The sequence below is a fragment of the Anguilla rostrata genome, chromosome 2, assembly GCF_018555375.3.
Source record: "Anguilla rostrata isolate EN2019 chromosome 2, ASM1855537v3, whole genome shotgun sequence".
Classification (NCBI taxonomy): Eukaryota; Metazoa; Chordata; class Actinopteri; order Anguilliformes; family Anguillidae; genus Anguilla; species Anguilla rostrata.
Genome location: NC_057934.1, coordinates 42735557 through 42753346, shown reverse-complemented (window position 1 = coordinate 42753346; position 17790 = coordinate 42735557). Strand labels below are relative to the sequence as shown.

Below are 17790 nucleotides of genomic sequence, written 5' to 3'. Positions count from 1 at the left end.
TAAAATATATTCAATAAAACAATATTTTATTAGTAATAATAAGTACATATTCCTGCTCAATCAGTATTCTGTTAATCACCAAACAGTAACAATTTCATTCATTACGCCAGCACAGATTTATAATCACTTGTGTATTAAGTGTGATAGGTAGCATGTAATATCCATGATTTAAAAAATGTACAATCAAAAGTGACAAGTGATGACTAAAAATGAGACATTCAATTCAATGAACCACAAAAGAAGCTCCTATAACGAAAGGTGAGATCTACCAGAAGACTTTTCTCTACTAACATGGAAAACTATACCACTACATGCACGCTACACGCAGTGTACTGCAGGGTACAGCGTCTTTTTCCACAAAATGAATTTCTGTGAACAAATGAGGAAAAAAGAGAACCCGGTTTCTTAGAAGCACTGCTGTCCTTATTCTTGGAATTCAAATTTTTCAAATGCATGCAATTTCTTGCACACATGAACAGAGATTTATTACCCTATTACTTTTCTGAATTAATTTATCAGCAATGCGATTCTACCCAGAGCGCAAACAAACTCCCACACAAGAAAATGAGACCACAAGAAAGACCTTAAAACGGGGCCAGAATTACTGCCAGTAGTTCTTCAGGGTCAGTTAGATTATTATTATTTTTCTTTTTATGAATGGCATTTGGGGTCTAATTTCACAAAGCCATCCCCGCTTCTGCTATTGAATCCCATAAAAAACTATTTCAAAGGCAGCACAAGTCAAATGTCATCTGATTAATACATACCACAGTCCCTGAGAAAAATCAAAGATTATGGAACACTTTAAATATCCCACAACTAAAAGGACTGTGAACTAGCCCCACACAACAAATCCTTTTATGTGCAGATGGATTTCCTCTGGCTCCAGCTCTACCCAGAACAAATAAACCCATGTCCATCAACAGGTTTCCAGCCATGGTAAATCAAGTATGTTAAAAAAACCACTAAGCCAGAGTATTAGCTTAATTGTGGCGGAATGGTGTAGAGAGGGGCATGCTTTTGTGCTCCTTGCAAATTTGAACATAAGTTGCATCCTAGCAAATCTGAACACAACATTACTTTTGTGGTAGAAGCACAAACGAATATTCACAGCAGTAATTCATAGCTGTATTTAAACAGGCCCCCAGGTCATTCAAACAGGCCCTTAGCTCATTTGTAAATCTGGTCACGAGGACAGGTTTCACTCTCCAGCAATCTTTTCTGGAGGGTCCATGTAAAAAACTTAAATAAAATAAAAACATAACCCAGTGACAGAAAGCATCTGCGTGAACCATATTTCTGGATCGGACACACCTTGGACACAGGTGTGTCGCAGGTAGAGGACAGTTACATGTCCAATGTTTCATTTTGATGCCAAATAAGAGATAGAGTTGTGGATTCATTTTGCAGCTATACCTCCAAGGGAGCAGACACGATCTGTTCATGGCAACATACAGTGTATTTACAAATGACCTAAGTTTTATTGCCCTTGCTGTGTTACTAATAAAATGTACAAAGAGACACAGGAACTGGAATAGCCTTTAAAAATATACTATACCTTGTAGACACAATATTTTATTGCTTGGCAACAGCACCCACGCACAGGTGCCTTCAAGTAGAGTTGTGCTAATGTTAGCCACAGATGCACATTTAGAACAAGCACCATTTCCAGTGTACTCCGGCTAATGCCCAAGTAAATATACAAGCGTGTGATTTTGTGCATTTATGTATGTGCCTTCAAATAACAGCAAACATGCTAAATATGACCATCTAAACTGTCCTGCGTCAATACATATTCATAAAGTTTTCCCCATTACAAGCAGTATCAGATTCCACTTCATTGTGAACCCTGCCATGCCCCGATGCCTTCAATGTTTCTCTAACATATGATTTTGCTGAAAATGAATCAAAATGGTCTTCAACCACGATGAGGAGAAATTTAACTGGATCAAATAAATCAAAAATTAAATTTACTTCCACAAATCAACAAACTGAAAATCAACCACATCAAATGGTTATTCATAAACAACAGTTTTTAATGCAAGAACGTTGCTTAATGCAAGTCACAGTATGCTTAAGAAATCCCTATTCAAGCTCATCCGAGGAAACCGCAAAAAAGACCCACAGCACCGAATGCAGTACAAGAGCCATTCCATCTTACATAATCACAGGTGGTGTTGTGAGCTTGGCTGGGACCTTTCTGGTTCCCAACTGAATTTAAAAGTAGAAAAATGAGTAGATTAAAGGATAGGTTGAGAGGCTGGGGGGCGCTCCGTGGCTGGTGTGCAGCGGGGACATGCACAGTGTTTGTGGAAAGAGCAGCAGGACAGAGGCACACTGCGGTCTGGGAAAAGCGCGAGCGAAAGGCAGAAACTGTTTTTCCAGCTGTGACATCGCAGTCTGGGAAACGGACGGGGAAACATTATTCAAATAACTGCCGATCTGAGAGAACCCTGTAAAAATGTCAAATCTGAGGTAGCCAACATGTCACCAGGATTGCTGTCAATCTAGCTTAAATTATTTTGTTTTTTTTTTAAGCACAACATCCAGATGAATTTCCCCTCATGAGAAGTTGAGAACAAGCGCAAACTGCATGTTTGACCATGCATACAAAAAGTTTGTCAGGTCACATCAATAGGAATTGACCATAGATTTCAAGAGCTGTGACATGTGGTCTTGAAGCCTCTTTTGAAAACCGGATTTAAAACATGCTATTTGTAGAGACCGTATCATGCGTGAATCTCATTCAGGGTGACAGAGGAGCTCAGACAGGAACGGAAGTCACAATGCTATAGTGACTGGTCAATTAATAAACAAACAGGAACCCAGACACAGCATTCACTAAAGAGTTCTACAGATTTCAAAAACAAACTTCACCCTCACGGGAAAGAAAGCAAATGGACCTGCACAATATAACGTGCCACTTCACCTTCTTATTTACTCCCTTCCTCACAGTCCCATCCCACCCCCACTTCCCCTTCACTCTCATGAAAAGATACTCAAAACAGAAACTGCTCCTGTGTGAAAACATGGCTCCTGCAGGACTGCACATAGAGCTGGGACTCTTGAAAGGGGAAGGGTTGGAGTTCTCGGATAAAACGTAGCAGATTTTTACACAGGCTCATATTTCCATTCTCATTTATTTGTCTCTAAAGATTGAAGCCAGTCTGTGGATCCAGACACACACGGGAGCCTCTTACTGCAAAAGTTGTGACAGAAACATCCATCCTTCTTCTGCACCTAAAATGGCTACCTTTAAAGGCCACCTACAAACCGAGTTAATGACGTATCACTGCCAACTACAGTGCCCATGCATGCCGATAGTAGACTAATAACTATTTGCGAAGTGCCAGTGTACTGGGTTTTTGCCCTTTTCTGGAAAGTGATGCTTGGCAGTCCTGAGTAGAGGGAAATATATGAATGTGGTCCACAGTTTCTAGTGTCTGACTTCGAGCAAACTTTCCAGAAGCCATCTTACAAACAGCTCAATTTCACTGCTGAGCCAAGCATGAGAGAGGTAGAGGCATAGAGGTGGTGTCTATGAGAGGACTTACCTCACACACGTGTGGGGTGTCTCACCGGCAGACAGCACAGCATTTAACACATTTAAGGGCTCCCTGGAGACCTATCCAGCTGGGAACTCATTCTAGGCACAGGGAAGGCCCCCAGTTATGAGGACTGAAGTCTGACCATGCCAGTGCAAGCAGTGGCTTGCTACCACATGTGCGCTGCTCAGTAGGGTACTTCCCGCCTCATCGCGCAAAAGCGTCAGCTATGGCGTTCTGTGTACATGCAGCCTGCCTTTGCCAGCTGCGCCTGCTCCAGTGCAGTCCTCCAGGACAGCTCAGTGACTTCACATTCAGCCCTTACACTCTCACCACTCAGAGCCGCATGACTGGAGAATTAAAACGGCTCTCTCAAGGAGAGAGCCATCTCCTTTTGGATGTCTAAAAAGAAATCATCTTTAGCCTAATCTTAACAAAAAAAAAAAAAAAAAAAAAAAAAAAACACCCCTTCTTCCCTCCTGCCAGTAAAAAGGCTGTGAGTGACCACAAGGGAACAGACTATTTCATTTAGTGCAAGGTGACAAGGTATTAAAACAGAGCTGGCTTAGATAAGAGTACAAAATGTAACTAAGCCAGGTGCTGCAATTTTAGTTGGTCATGTAAGCACCATTAATAAGCTCTGCTTGAGTCAGTTAAGTTGACACATGGTATGCATTTTGAGCCAGTGTTTGTCCACTTCTGGTCTTAGTGGGAAAAACTGCCTCACCTCGACTAGATCTAAAAGTGGACTTCAACATTAAAGACAGTACCCTGAATTCAGTATAGTTTCTCTTTATTTTCATCATAAAATGCAGAAAAGTAAAACCCAGCCAGTGACTGTCAAACATGTTTTCGTCAAACAAGCTTGTCTATCCAACTGAGCAATATAGCTTCAGGCTTTCGCTTTCAGGGTAAGTGAGGAACTTGTCCAACATGAAATCATAGTTGGAATAAACATCAGGCTGCCTTAATCAATGTTGTATGGAGAGAGCAGAGTAATTAAGAAGAGTGTGAGAGAAACAAGAGTTAGGAAAAAACCCAATACACACAGGTGCTGAATAATGAACTGGCCTTATGATTGCATTTGTAAATTGAAATTCGGGGAGAAGGAGGGGAGGGGGGCTGTACCAGGAAATGAAGGCAAGACAGGCTCAAATGACTCTCAGCAGAGTCTCTAAAACCAGACATTTTAGGCGCGACACTCCATCTATGCTGATGGAAAGCACTGCACGCTCACCTGGAAACCCTGTTTTCACAGATGTGTCTAGCAATTAAGAGACAGGAGAGCAAAATAAAATGGTGCGGACCTCACCTCAGTCTAGAGAGGCCTGCAGGTGTACAGAGCAGATGAAAGGTCAGTGGACTAATCCAATTTGATAGAGAGAAGCCAAGAGAGACCCCACTTGCCTCAAATTACTCAGCATCAAACAATGAAAAATAGCTGCTTAAACAGAGGCACGTGCTCTCCCATGGCAACTGAATTGAGTGGTTCCTGTCCTTCACCCTCAAGCACTGAAACTCACTTTTAGATCTGCTGCATATACAGACACAGCATTACATACGGAACTCTCATAGGTTAAATTCTAAACCACCTTTCCACAGCATCTATAAAAGAATGACTGATAAGCCTAATCTAAGATGAGGAAAAGCCATATACACAATTCTACATACAAAATTTTAAATGGTAAACAGTATCAGGAATACCAAAAAAAAAAATTCTGGCAGAATAGAAAGTGACATTCAAATGCAGCATTATTGAAAATATAATGCAACTGCTTGGAATGACAACCATAATAACAGGCAGTACCAAAAATATAAAAAACATATTTTTCCACTGTGTCTGCAGAACCAAGTTTGCCATCTCATTGTTGGTTCAACTAGTGCTGGTTCTAGGCATAGGCGGTATAGGCAGTCACCTAGGGTGCCATCCGTATGGGGGGGAACAAACAAAGGGAAAAAATGGGGGGAAATGGGAAAACTGAAATGCCACATTGTGTTTATGATAGGTGGCAACCCCCCCCCAGGCCAGGATTGCTAAATACACCCTTTCTATTGCAGTTCATTGTTTACATACATGAAAACCAAAAGTAAAAGCACAGTGGACATACCATCAATAGCTGTATGTTCCAGAAAACCTGACTCATCGGGTCACTTGAGCTAATATTACAAGTAAAAGGAATTTTTTTATGAGTGGCTGTGTGGAGACAAATCATTCCTCTCAATCACATGATCCACAAACACACAAGATCTAAACAAAGTAAATGATATAACACAAAAGAAATATCTTCTACTGACGTACACTTCAAAGGGGTACAAGAATAGCTGTATGCCATGGGTTTTAATGCCATACTATCTCATCGTAATTTTCATTTAAGCAGCAGTCTAGTCTCATTAATTCAGACATTCTGTCCAGTTCTGCAAGTACTATTTATAACAGGGTTCAGTATGCCAAATCCCACCAGGACTGTTTTTATATTATTCTTTTCTTAATAGATGCTTCTTCATTTAACAACATTCTTCTAATCAGGCTATCAATGTAGTTTTGTTGTATTAACTCCTCTTAAATGCAACACTGTTGTCATCATTATGTTGCGCCAAGCAGCAACCCATCTGCAGATGCTAAAACGGTTTGGCCCCACCTAGTGGTAACATCACAAATCTGATCAAACAGGGTACTAGGACCGCAGTATTTGTAATTTCAATAAAATTGTTTTCAGCTTAAAAAAACGTTGATCACATACACACTGTATAAACTCTACATCTGCAAAAACTAAACTCCTAAAAATCTGTCTACGTACTGAATTGATATCAAAATACTATGTGCAAAGGACAAACCATCCATAAGATATTGCAATCATTTACACAATATCTGTGCTTTGGATCAAAGTGATTAATGGGAACAGATTAATGACTGAGTACTGAAAGCCGTGTTGGCATTTCTGTATGCAAATGACACCCTGCCAACCCATCACTTCAAATGCAGCAAAATCCCAATGAATAAACAACTAATATTTAAACTGAGTTTCCCATTTGTCAGACATGTACTAGGCACCTTTACCAAACGTAATCCACATAGTTCCCATTAAAAACTGCTCAGTACACACTAAGGATGCATGATAATATTAGATTACGATTTTGGCAGATTGAATTGGCCAATACAATGAAAGCACCATGCATGCAGCAGAGAGGCATCACATTTTATGCAAAACTGATGGTACAAATTAAGTTAAAATATCAGCTTGTGAGGGATTTTTTCCAGTGTGAACAAAAGTGACAAACTTACATATTGCAACACTGGTTCAGCAAATGTCAAATGTGGACAACTGAAACATCTGTACACACTGCTTTTATATTTTGTTCTCTAATACTAATCTACAGTGACTAGCAGGTTAAGGAAGCAGGTAGGAAACATTTTGTTGGACACATAAATCAGTTAGATTTCTTTATCAAGTTCTTTGACATTGTGCTTATTTATTACATGAAAGTGGAAAATTAGCCGCAGTTTGTGCTGTAATATAAAATAGGGCATTACTGACATATAGTAATGCCCAACATGGCCAGACAAATATAGGTCCTAGAAATCACCCGAGAATGTACATCCCATGCATCCCTTGAAAATTTTGCATCTCTCTGACCGACAAAAAAAAACAGCTGTCCGAGACGTGGACACAATCATTCTCCCTTCTTGCCAAGATTAATCAGGAACAAGTTACTGCAATGATCTTTACTTACCTCAGATTTACAGCTTTTCTTCTTCCTTTTCTTCTGTTTCTTTTCTGTATGCTCCTCTACTTGCTCCTTTTTTGATTTTTTCTTGTTCTTCACTTCTGCCAACTCTGACTGAGAAGGTCTCTTTTTCACTTTAACCACAGGGCCAGATCCTGGAGTCTCCTTGAGAAGTACACCAGAGATCATTAATACCATGCAAGAGGATGATTCTGAAATCCTGAGAACTACACACATCTACAAAGGTTGGTACCTCGGTTTCGGTGCATGGCTTCCTCTTCTTTGTCTTTACAGTTCTGTTTTGGTCGTCTTCCTGACAACAGGCCTCCCTGTCCGCCAATTCAACGGATTTGGATTTGGATTTTTCCTTCCTCCTCCCATCACGTTTCTCGCTCTTTGTCATGCTCCTTGTTCTGTTGGTTCAAATAATTAACACGTAAGCAGTCATTGTGTTACAAACACATTCACATTGTAGAGGTGAATCAAAAACACTTCCAGCTACATAACTGTATGCCTGCATAAAGGCTTCTACGATTATTTAAAGACTACACAAAATAACATCTTTCAGAATATTTTAAGTGACGGGCTGAGCTAGCAGAGCTGCAGTAGAACAGAGGAATGAATTTAACAAAGCATGATTATATAACATACTCATAGAATCATAACCTTCACTTTTCTCTGTAGTTTCAAATTACTCGTGAATGAATTCTATGAGCAATGAAATATTCGATCACGGAACGGTGGACATTTCACTCAAGATCTTAATTGCCAGCGTCTAAAACTTGCATTACAGTAAGTGGCTAAAATTTTATTGGAGGACACTAAATAACAAGCCAGTCTACATTACTATGCAAATAATCATTTTGAAAACAAGGCATGAAACGGCAAACTTAGCTAACTCAACAGCAATACTGAAGTTATGCATATAGGGGAGTAAATCCTAACTTAATACAGCTGACATCGACACTGGCTAACATAACCAAAACGTGCCTAAGATGCAAATCATACTGGTTGCAACGAAATACTGAAGATTAGCCAGTTAACGTCGGCAGTAACTAACATTAGCTAATTTGCCGGCTTGTGATCTAAATTAGTTAGCTAGCCTGCAACTTACCCTGGCCTTCAATAAATAAAAAAAAGACTTCTAATTCGTCTCCCCGGTATGTGTCGCTTCTGGGGCCTGTTATTCTTCAAGCTTTTATATGCCAGTTGCCTAACTTATCTATCTAGTTAATTAATAAAACCCAAACCTGCTCAGTGGAGGTTACTATCAAGCATGCAAACAGAAACAGACCGTGACCGGCCAGAAAGTATAAACTACCGCACGTGTCACAGAGCATGGAGAAGTAATCCCTTCCTGTTTTCTGATTGGTGACATATTTGTATTTTTCTCATTTCATTGGTGTGTTCAGTTATCCGTCGACGAAAGTTTAGTACGTTTGCTTTCTGGGATTTGTAGTTTACACGTCCGAATAATAGAATAGTTCCGTACTTCAGTTCTGTGGCGCGTCTTTTAATTTTAAACCAGTACCCTTACATGTGTACAGGAACGAAGGTGTATTAAAAAAAAAAAAAACTAGTTGTGTTTGTCCAATTCAATTCACATTCCACAATCAACAACAAAACAATGTTATTTTTTCCAGATTGTATTTGGAACTTCACTTTACCTTGCTTGTATTCACACCGGATCAATTTAGCAGTTGCATCACAGTGTTGAGTAAGTATCGATGGTAAGCACACTTCACGATCATAGACCTACCATGCCGGGAGTGGGTCAAAAGCTGTTTGCGGTCTTGAAACACAACGGAGTATCGTTTCGTGGAGTATTGTTCCATGGATATAGGTCAGAGCAAAAGTAAGTGTGATATAGCGCTGTTCTATTTATGTACGTACAATAAAATGAGACAAGCTACTCTCGTTTAGTGATGATAGGTAGCGCCCTAAAAGGAACGATGTATGCTACTGGAACTTGTACTGGGATGTTGCTGCTTGGCGATTTAACCCCATTAAATCGTCAGGTTTATTCTTCGTATACGTTCCCAAATAATTTAACACCACGTTAAAAAGATAACCAACCATGTCTTGTATCTATTCGGGTAGCTAGCTGATTATTATTGCTTGCCATTAAGCGTCGCTCTGGTGAAATTAAAAGTGTGACCTTGGGTTTGGAAACTCTTATAACAGGAGCTGACGTTCGCTGTCTATTTGATGGACGTCTTTGATACCCTACTTCTAGGTCAGTGGAAAGAGGGCTGATTTGATTGAAGATGTACAACTAACTGTCCTTATCATGCAAACACAGATCACAAGTAAACACACTGGCTAGTCTACAAATTTGAATAAGTTAGTGTATGTAACGTTATGTGTAATTTGTATCTCCACAAAAACGTTTCCAACGTACAAAATGCCTCACACATACAAAGGACTGTTTGAGACATTAAAACTGGCAAAACCTAGGCCTGCTATTAAAAGTATTGATTGATATTAAAATGAGACCGAGTTACAACAAACTATATTGGTTATTTTAGCTCACTCAAATTAAACAAGCCTTATTCCAAAGCAGTGCTATCCAATGTTTGCTATTACTTAATGCAAGTCCTGTGTTTTGTCCTTTTACCATGTAAGCCGTTACTCTGCTGATGGATAAAGTGGTCTAGCCTTTACATCCTCAGAAGAGCCGTTGAGGTCACAAAGGGGGATTTTGAAAGGTGCAGTATGTAAGTTTGTTGTAAGAACACTTGTGTTCATATTTGATTAAATTTCCTTCACATCCCAATAAATATTAATCAATTAAAAGGTCTAAGGAAAAATAATGTCTTTGACTGCCCCAGGCTCTGAAATCAGCCGCTCCAAATTTCACTTTGTGTGAATCTTAACAGCCAATCAGGACAGCTGTCTGTCCTGTCTCCTGTTGCAGAATCACTGCCCCTGGGTGCTGCCAGAGCAAACAGGGCAGATGGGGCTGGGGCTACACCTATGGGCTACACAGATTAGAGCAGAGGTAACGCTACCTTGACCTTCAACCAATGAAAAATTACTACTTTGTCATCTTACATTTAAAAGCATAGATTGTGAAAGCCAATATATTGTCCTGCTAAAATAAGATTTTTATGTCTTAACGTCAAATTCAGAGTAAAAATATAGCTTTTTTTTTTTTTTAACGTAAGATGACAAGGTAATACCGGAGTTCCACGTTGTTTGGAGATCTAGCTAACATTACCTCTGTTCTGCTCTCAACTGTGTAGCCTTAGCCCTCCTGCCCTGTTTGCTCTGGCAACGCTGTGAACATGCAACAGCAGGCAGGGCAGACAGCTGTCCTGATTGGTTGTTAAGATTCAGGCAAGGTGAAATTCGGAGTGGCTGATTTCAGAGCCTGGAGCAGTCAGAGACTGGATTTTAAATTTAACCAAATATGAACAAAAGTGTTTCAACAAACGTACATGTTGACTTTTAATACTTTACTGCATTTACCTCAATTTGTGGGGTGGCAGTAAAGCAAGTAGCTTCTGTTCCTAAATAGTTTTGGTGCAAGTCTTGTATTGATATTAATTAGCATTGTCTTCTCTCCTCGTCATAGGCCCACAAGACTGGGTGCCACGAGGAACCTGTGCTTGTCACAGAGGTACAGGAAGTTGCAGAGCCCACAAGACCAGGACGATGAGGAAATTGAGAAACCAATAAAATTCTCCTCCAGCAAAGCCAGCCACCGTGTCTGGAGTGTGGATCGTTCATTTGGGAGTACCCATGAGCGGCCTTGGTGGAAAGTCCTCCCGCTCAGCCTGTTCGGGGTTTGCTTCTTGCTGTGGTGTGTTTTTCGGCAAGAATCTCAAATCGATGAAAAGCTTGAAAAACGACTTGATGAACACATTCCTGGGTTACTTTCAGATGAAGATGACACAGACGAAGACGAGACAAGGCCGGATTCATGATATTTAATAAACGAACTAATACTTTTTTTATTGTTTCCATTTGATATTTATTGCAAATATGGCCATGAATACAGATTCATCAGATTGACCAGTGTGTAACTCTGCATTCGGAACATTCTGCTCTGAACTAAGATGGACCTCAAATATGAAAGCATATGATGCATATTTTAATTCACTGTTCAGGATGAGGTCAGGTGATGTGATAATCCCTGTAAATTGTATGCCCACAGTGCACTGTAAGTGTTTACAAATCCCTGATATCTTGCTGCTCAATTAGCAATGGCACCTCACTAAATGCCTTGCAGGCACTAATTAAAAACGTATCATCAGTTGGCACTGAGGTACGTAAATGTCAGTCTGTCATATAATGAAAAGTAAATGTGCCATTCCTGTGACCAATGTGTTTTATATGAACATAAATTAAATGGCCATTGCAGGGATATGACTATTTTTCATACCACTATAGGTGGTTGGTTCATTCTGTAAACTGGTTTTTTTGTTTGCCAATACATTTCTGGTGTTAACTTGCTCTTGAACAAGCAGTTGATGTGGGAAACGCAAGTGTGCCTACCTGTTTGAAAGCTTAAGTAATCTACTTGGGATTCAAAGTCATATTGGTCATATCACAAAATTGTGCAACCCTGGACATTTTGTGCATAACAGTTTGAACGGTTATAATTGCACGTTAAGCAGTTGGGTGAAACAATTTACCCATCAATGTACTGCAAAAATGATATGTTTTATCTGGTTAACTGGTGAAAATATTCAGCTGAGAGTTACAAGCAATAAATAATCCATCACGCATTGGCCAATGTGTCACAATGTGTTGTTTTGGAGCCTTTTATGCCTAACCATATAACAAACAAACCTATGGACTCTGACAACAGCAAACAAGAAAATACATTTATGCGTTGCCCCAAAATGAATAAATACTCATATGGAACCCAACAGTGCTCTACTGCTTCTAAAATGACTATGCTTACAACATTCCATTCCTCATATGCTGTGGGGTTACAGGCAAGAGAAATGTCACAAGTAGATTAACCCTTAAAGGTGTAAGATCACAAATATGTGAACAGAATGTTAATTGAACATTCTAATGCTGATGCCACAATCATTACTGGTAACTGAAAGCAATGGAGTTCTAGAACACTCAGAATTTTGAAAAACATTCCAAAAAACCTACTCCTCAAAGGGTTAATGGAGCTTAGTTCTGACCTCATACCTACAATTTATCCTTACTAAACTAGGCCACCTCACTTGCATCAAGACATTAATGTTAAGGGACATCTGTAACTAATGTATGTGATTATACAAAAAGACAAGTAAAATGAGGTAGTGGAAAGTTTATTTACAACCCAAGAATCACAATGCAAAAAAGAAAAAGATTACAAGTTTGCTAATAATGTATCCAATAGGAAGCATGCAAACTAATGTCTACAGCACAATATTTCAGAGGTATAACAATTTCTGATACAAATTGACTTTTTAAAAACCTGAGAGGGAGTTTGAAGGAATGTTTTACAAAATGCTTGCTACCTTTGCACTGTAAACCACTAGCCTTTGTTTTCTACCAATACTAACATACAAAATTAAATTGAACCTGCACACGTGTAGGTATTTGCAGTTCAATATAGGACTTCAAAAAAAAGAAATTGTCATCAAAATGTTGAGTTCAAAAAGTTGTGAAGTTAAGCACGTTCGCCTCGGATTCGCCTTGCCAACTGGATGTCCTTGGGCATGATGGTCACTCTCTTGGCGTGAATGGCGCACAGGTTGGTGTCCTCAAACAGACCGACAAGGTAAGCTTCACTGGCTTCCTACAAGGAGCAAAAAGAAAAAAAGATGGATGGTGCATCTACCAGAGCCTTCAAACCAAATGTTTAGTCGGTCTCACCTATTTTACCTGAACAGCAAACAAACTGCTTTCCATCTGCATAATGGACTGAGGCAATGTGTTAACCTGAGTTATCATAACTGATTATATTAATGTTAATCCAGAGCGAACTTTACTCAGAAGTCTAATATTATTTTTAGATTCACTGGCCTTGCTTCAATGAATACTTGGACCTTAACCTTGGATGACAATTTAATGCAACTGTCAGGTTTATTGTTTACAAAAGCAGTTTGGAGAGTTAATTTTTGGCGATTACTATAATTGCCCAAGTGTGTTTGTGATAAAAACAACAAAGCAAAGAATGAACATTTGAACTGAATCAAAGTTTAAGACAAATGTTGAGTGAATCCAGGTCATTGTCTCAATTATCTTCTCCACTGCACCACAAAGCCCTCATGCCCACTGGACTATAGCTGCAGATGCCCCAATCAAACCAATCAATTCTAATGCAGGGCTTTATCAATTAAACTCCATTACAATCAACCCGCATAGGAGGGTTCCAACATGAACAAAGTTTTTTTGGAAAAATTCACACCTGCAGAGCGCCGATGGCCGCACTCTGGAACCTGAGGTCGGTCTTGAAGTCCTGGGCGATTTCTCGAACCAGGCGCTGGAAGGGAAGCTTGCGGATCAGCAGCTCTGTCGACTTCTGGTAACGACGGATCTCCCTCAGGGCTACAGTTCCAGGCCTTCACAAACACACAAAGACCACAGGTGAACCATTCTGTAAAACAAATGTATGTACAAAGCTTCCTACGTAGTCACAATCACTTCACATTTGTCAATAAATTATCTGATGCCAACAAAGATGTTGAACGGTTGTAGAAATGAGAACTTGTTATCATTTGGGGAAACTTTGTAAACAGAAGTATGCAAAGGATTTTTCTAATTATATGGAAGAATACACATGATTGACAGATTGGCTAAATGCCAGGTTTTCAGTAGGTGGGGTTAACTGGGTACAACGTAGGTAATTGAAACGCTCCAACCAGTGTTTTTTTTTTTTAATACAGTTTTGTATTGTTCCCTCAACAGTGTAAGACAGTCAAAGCCACGCAAATAAAGAAATTCCTGATTAAAAAGCAATCTATTTACCTGTATCTGTGAGGCTTCTTCACACCACCAGTAGAGGGTGCACTTTTCCTTGCAGCTTTAGTGGCCAGCTGTTTCCTTGGCGCTTTACCGCCAGTCGATTTACGGGCAGTCTGCTTGGTACGTGCCATGTCGTCCTAGAAAAGTCTTTCCTAAATTAGAAGAGATTAAAACGATTCGTGTTAGCGACCTTAGTTTTTCTATACCTCCTTCTTGCGAAGGCAGATTGCTGGGTAGTTAATGCTAACCCACAGAACACCCAATCCCAGTTTAATACGTACATCTTAATTAAGTAAAATTAGGATTTACACTAAATTCATCTTAAATAGTTACGACTTCAGAGTTCCAAATATTACCCTCTTGTCTTGTCAGCACCCAACTATTAACGTTAGCTGTTATGCCAATTTAATTTGTTTCCAAATTCAGCACGCAAGTGGTCAATGACCACAATTTAACGTAAAGTAAGTGAAATCTAGGATAACTGCAGAAAGTTTACTGTCTGTAGTTATGTCGTCAGATAACGTTTGCAAACAATAGTGGTGAACTGACCAGCACAGCTGACACTATAGCTAAATGGCTATCCTAGACTACCGTAACTACACAATAATGATTCCATAATTATCTATGTATCCGTACAGTTAGTACGATTATAGCTAGCAAGAGTAACCCATTAGATTGAACAGCACATTTAGAATCTCGCAGTCAATAATCCAATTTAGTGAAGGCACATCACCACCAAAGGGTTCCCTTCTCGACGACGCTGTAGCGTATGCGCACGATAGCGAATGTTAGTTTTCAATTCACTCAGAGCATGCAGTAATATTTCATCATCTAAATTTAAACCGATCGCTTCGTGCTTGGCCAGGGGCACATTTTCACACAACCGCGTAGAGAAACGGTCTGATTTCACGCTACAAACCCACATCCAATTTAGAAGGCGAACAAGCGGCGCGTCAACCAGTAAACTACATCCTCTGACGAGAGAAATGTCGCAATGTTAGCTAACTAAACCAACTAACGTTGGACAGCTAATAATACAACTACAAATTTATCATGTAAACGGACGAACTAGGTAAACGTTTGCGCTTCCTTTGCATACAACACTTCATTAACTAGCGAGCGTTAACCAGCAATATAGCAAGCTAACTTCTGCAAACCGCGTAATACAGATCTAGCAAACATTTGAAAGACTCGCTATATTTAATTTTACTGCCACCATTACACGACATCAAACTGGCACGCTTCGCTCATGTCTTCTCCGAGGATGTTTGCAACATGGCGTCCTCGAGTGAACTGAAATAATCGGCAGACTGCTTTGTCTATCTTAAGCCTGCTCATTTTAGCTGGCTATCTTTGTAGAGATGTTGCTACATACAGGTATTTAGTAAGAGTTACATCAAATACTAGCTAGCATACCTCGCTACTACAGGTAAAATGAGTTCTGTTCCATTAACATTCACACAAATGTATCCTTAGAACAAAACACTTGCACGTTTTAACAAAATAAATAATTCTAGCTACATAGCTAACGAGTACCTAGCAAATACCCGTATGGAGCTAGCTAGTCGACGCAGGCTAGGTTCTATTCAGAAAACACTGCGAAGTGCAGAAGCAAGCGATCTAACAAACCGATGACATCTGGACTCAAATTCATATTAAAATAAATAACATGTTAAGATGCTATTTGTAAACTTTTATAATATTTCAAACAAGTCTGTTATAAGTTAAAGGAAAGCCGGACTTACGAACTTAACTACGTCCCACTTTTCACCGTCACAATTTACCTTCTGAATGAAGGGACCTGGTCATATTTATAGGTTTTGTGACGTTACTGGTTTGAAGCCCCACCCATGTCTTAAATTTTGGTCTTGCATTGGTTGAAATAAAATTTGCATTGTGTCAGAAATATCTCCCTGGGCTCAAGAAGAAAAGCCGCGTTATTGGTGAAAAGTAGGCTATATACATACGTTGGCAAAGCGTATTCTGAAATAAATGGAACAAAAACCATCTGCATCGAGATATCCATGCAATACATATGAATTAGCTCTCTATTTTGTTTATATTTGTTAATGCCTCTCAATTTCCGGCAACGGCTACTTACATTGCTACAAAAGCCTCACATTCCATTTTTTTCTCCAAAAAGCAACGAACCCTCTCTTACACCTCTGGGAAGTTTTCAAAATCTAGAGAGATTTATTTATTTGTTTTATTTCGGGTCAGTGCGAAGCTCACGACCCTCTGCTCTTTTTGCATTTGGTTTAGAAATGCAGTTTTGTCTCCACCTGCTGACAGTGAGCCCTTCGTGTCTTGTGTGCAACATTGTCTACCCACCACACATTACATTACATTACATTACAGGCATTTGGCAGACGCTCTTATCCAGAGCGACGTACAACAAAGTGTATAACCATAACCAGGAACAAGTATGACGAAACCCCTAGAGAGAAGTACCGGTCCAAGTGCAGGGAACAACCGCATAGTTCAACTTGGACCCTGAAGGTTAAACTGATTAACACTAACACAACGAGAACGGCAACAACGCAATCTATGGAAAAAATACAAGCAGTAGTTAAGACAGTTAATGCACCTAAGTCACCTACGAAACAGCTGCCTAGTTACAACCCTAAGCTTACAGTCGTTTACAGGGGGTAGGGAGGGATGGGGAGAGGTGCAGCCTGAAGAGGTGAGTCTTCAGTCGTCGTTTGAAATGGGTCAGTGTCTCAGCTGTTCTGACCTCCACAGGGAGGTCATTCCACCATCGTGGGGCCAGAACAGACAGGAGACGTGTTCTGGAAGTGCAGGTGCGAAGAGGGGGAGGTGCTAGGCGTCCTGAGGTAGCAGAACGGAGGGATCTGGCTGGCATGTAGGGTTTGAATATCTTGTGGAGGTATGCTGGGGCTGATCCCTTGACTGCCTGGTATGCTAGGACCAATGTTTTAAATTTGATGCGAGCTATAACAGGCAGCCAGTGGAGGGTAGTGAGCAGGGGAGTGACGTGGGAGTGTCTGGGGATGTTTAAGACCAGACGAGCCGCAGCATTCTGAATGAGTTGCAGGGGTCTGGTGGCAGATGCCGGTAGTCCAGCCAGAAGAGAGTTGCACACAAAGAGTTTTCACACAAAGCTCAACTTTGGTGAAGACAGTACTCCTGTTCCACATCACTCCACAGTATCTCCCTCCCACTCTAGGTGACCATCTTTGCTTCTCTGAACACATTACAGCATCCACCAAATCCTGTAGATTGTCTTCTCACAGCATCAGTAGCATCTGCACCTTCATCACCCAAGAGGCTATGCTGTTTGTATGCAGGGCTGGTTCCTGATATAGGCCAGTGATCTTTATTCCTGGTCCTGGAGAGCCACAGGATCTGCTGGTATTTCTTGTAACTTAATTGATCAATTAAAATAAAAATATTACTGGAAAGATGATATCTGTGGCCGCCTGGGGTACGATTTGTATGGGGAGGTCCCAAACAAAGAGAAAACAAAAATGGGAAAATTGCATTGTGTTCATGGTAGGCAGTGAATTTGCCCCCTTCATCCTGTCCCCCAGTCTTCAATCGAATCCTTCCTACCCTGGTCCATGATCAATACCTAGGGTGG

The 17790-nt window shown here is 40.2% G+C and overlaps 3 protein-coding genes across 6 annotated transcripts in view; 1 reads left to right on the top strand and 2 right to left on the bottom strand.

Annotated features, from left to right (window-relative positions):
• The window catches only part of LOC135248116 (uncharacterized protein C7orf50), a 90997-nt gene extending 82348 nt beyond the window's left edge, over positions 1-8649 (bottom strand). Inside the window, exons 1-3 of one of the 4 annotated variants that reach the window (XM_064322362.1) lie at positions 8522-8649; positions 7525-7684; positions 7278-7436 (exon numbers count right to left, since the gene is read on the bottom strand). In XM_064322362.1, coding sequence (XP_064178432.1) covers positions 7278-7436; positions 7525-7674 — 309 coding nt within the window. In that variant the 5' untranslated portion in view covers positions 7675-7684; positions 8522-8649. Of the gene's footprint in view, positions 1-7277; positions 7437-7524; positions 7685-7922; positions 8205-8385 lie in introns of those variants that run through there. The other 3 variants (XM_064322361.1, XM_064322364.1, XM_064322363.1) reach the window with 3 other exon arrangements.
• A 334-nt stretch (positions 8650-8983) lies between these two features.
• Positions 8984-12007, top strand: LOC135248117 (ubiquinol-cytochrome-c reductase complex assembly factor 4). Its single transcript, XM_064322366.1, has 2 exons — positions 8984-9126; positions 10849-12007. Exons 1-2 carry the CDS (start codon positions 8999-9001, stop codon positions 11198-11200), a joined length of 480 nt encoding a protein of 159 aa, XP_064178436.1. The 5' UTR covers positions 8984-8998; the 3' UTR covers positions 11201-12007.
• Positions 12008-12531: 524 nt separating this feature from the next.
• Positions 12532-16065, bottom strand: h3f3d (H3 histone, family 3D). Its single transcript, XM_064322367.1, has 4 exons — positions 15935-16065; positions 14193-14341; positions 13633-13786; positions 12532-13020 (listed from the first exon to the last, which is right to left on the bottom strand). Exons 2-4 carry the CDS (start codon positions 14318-14320, stop codon positions 12892-12894), a joined length of 411 nt encoding a protein of 136 aa, XP_064178437.1. The 5' UTR covers positions 14321-14341; positions 15935-16065; the 3' UTR covers positions 12532-12891.
• Positions 16066-17790: the final 1725 nt, after the last annotated feature.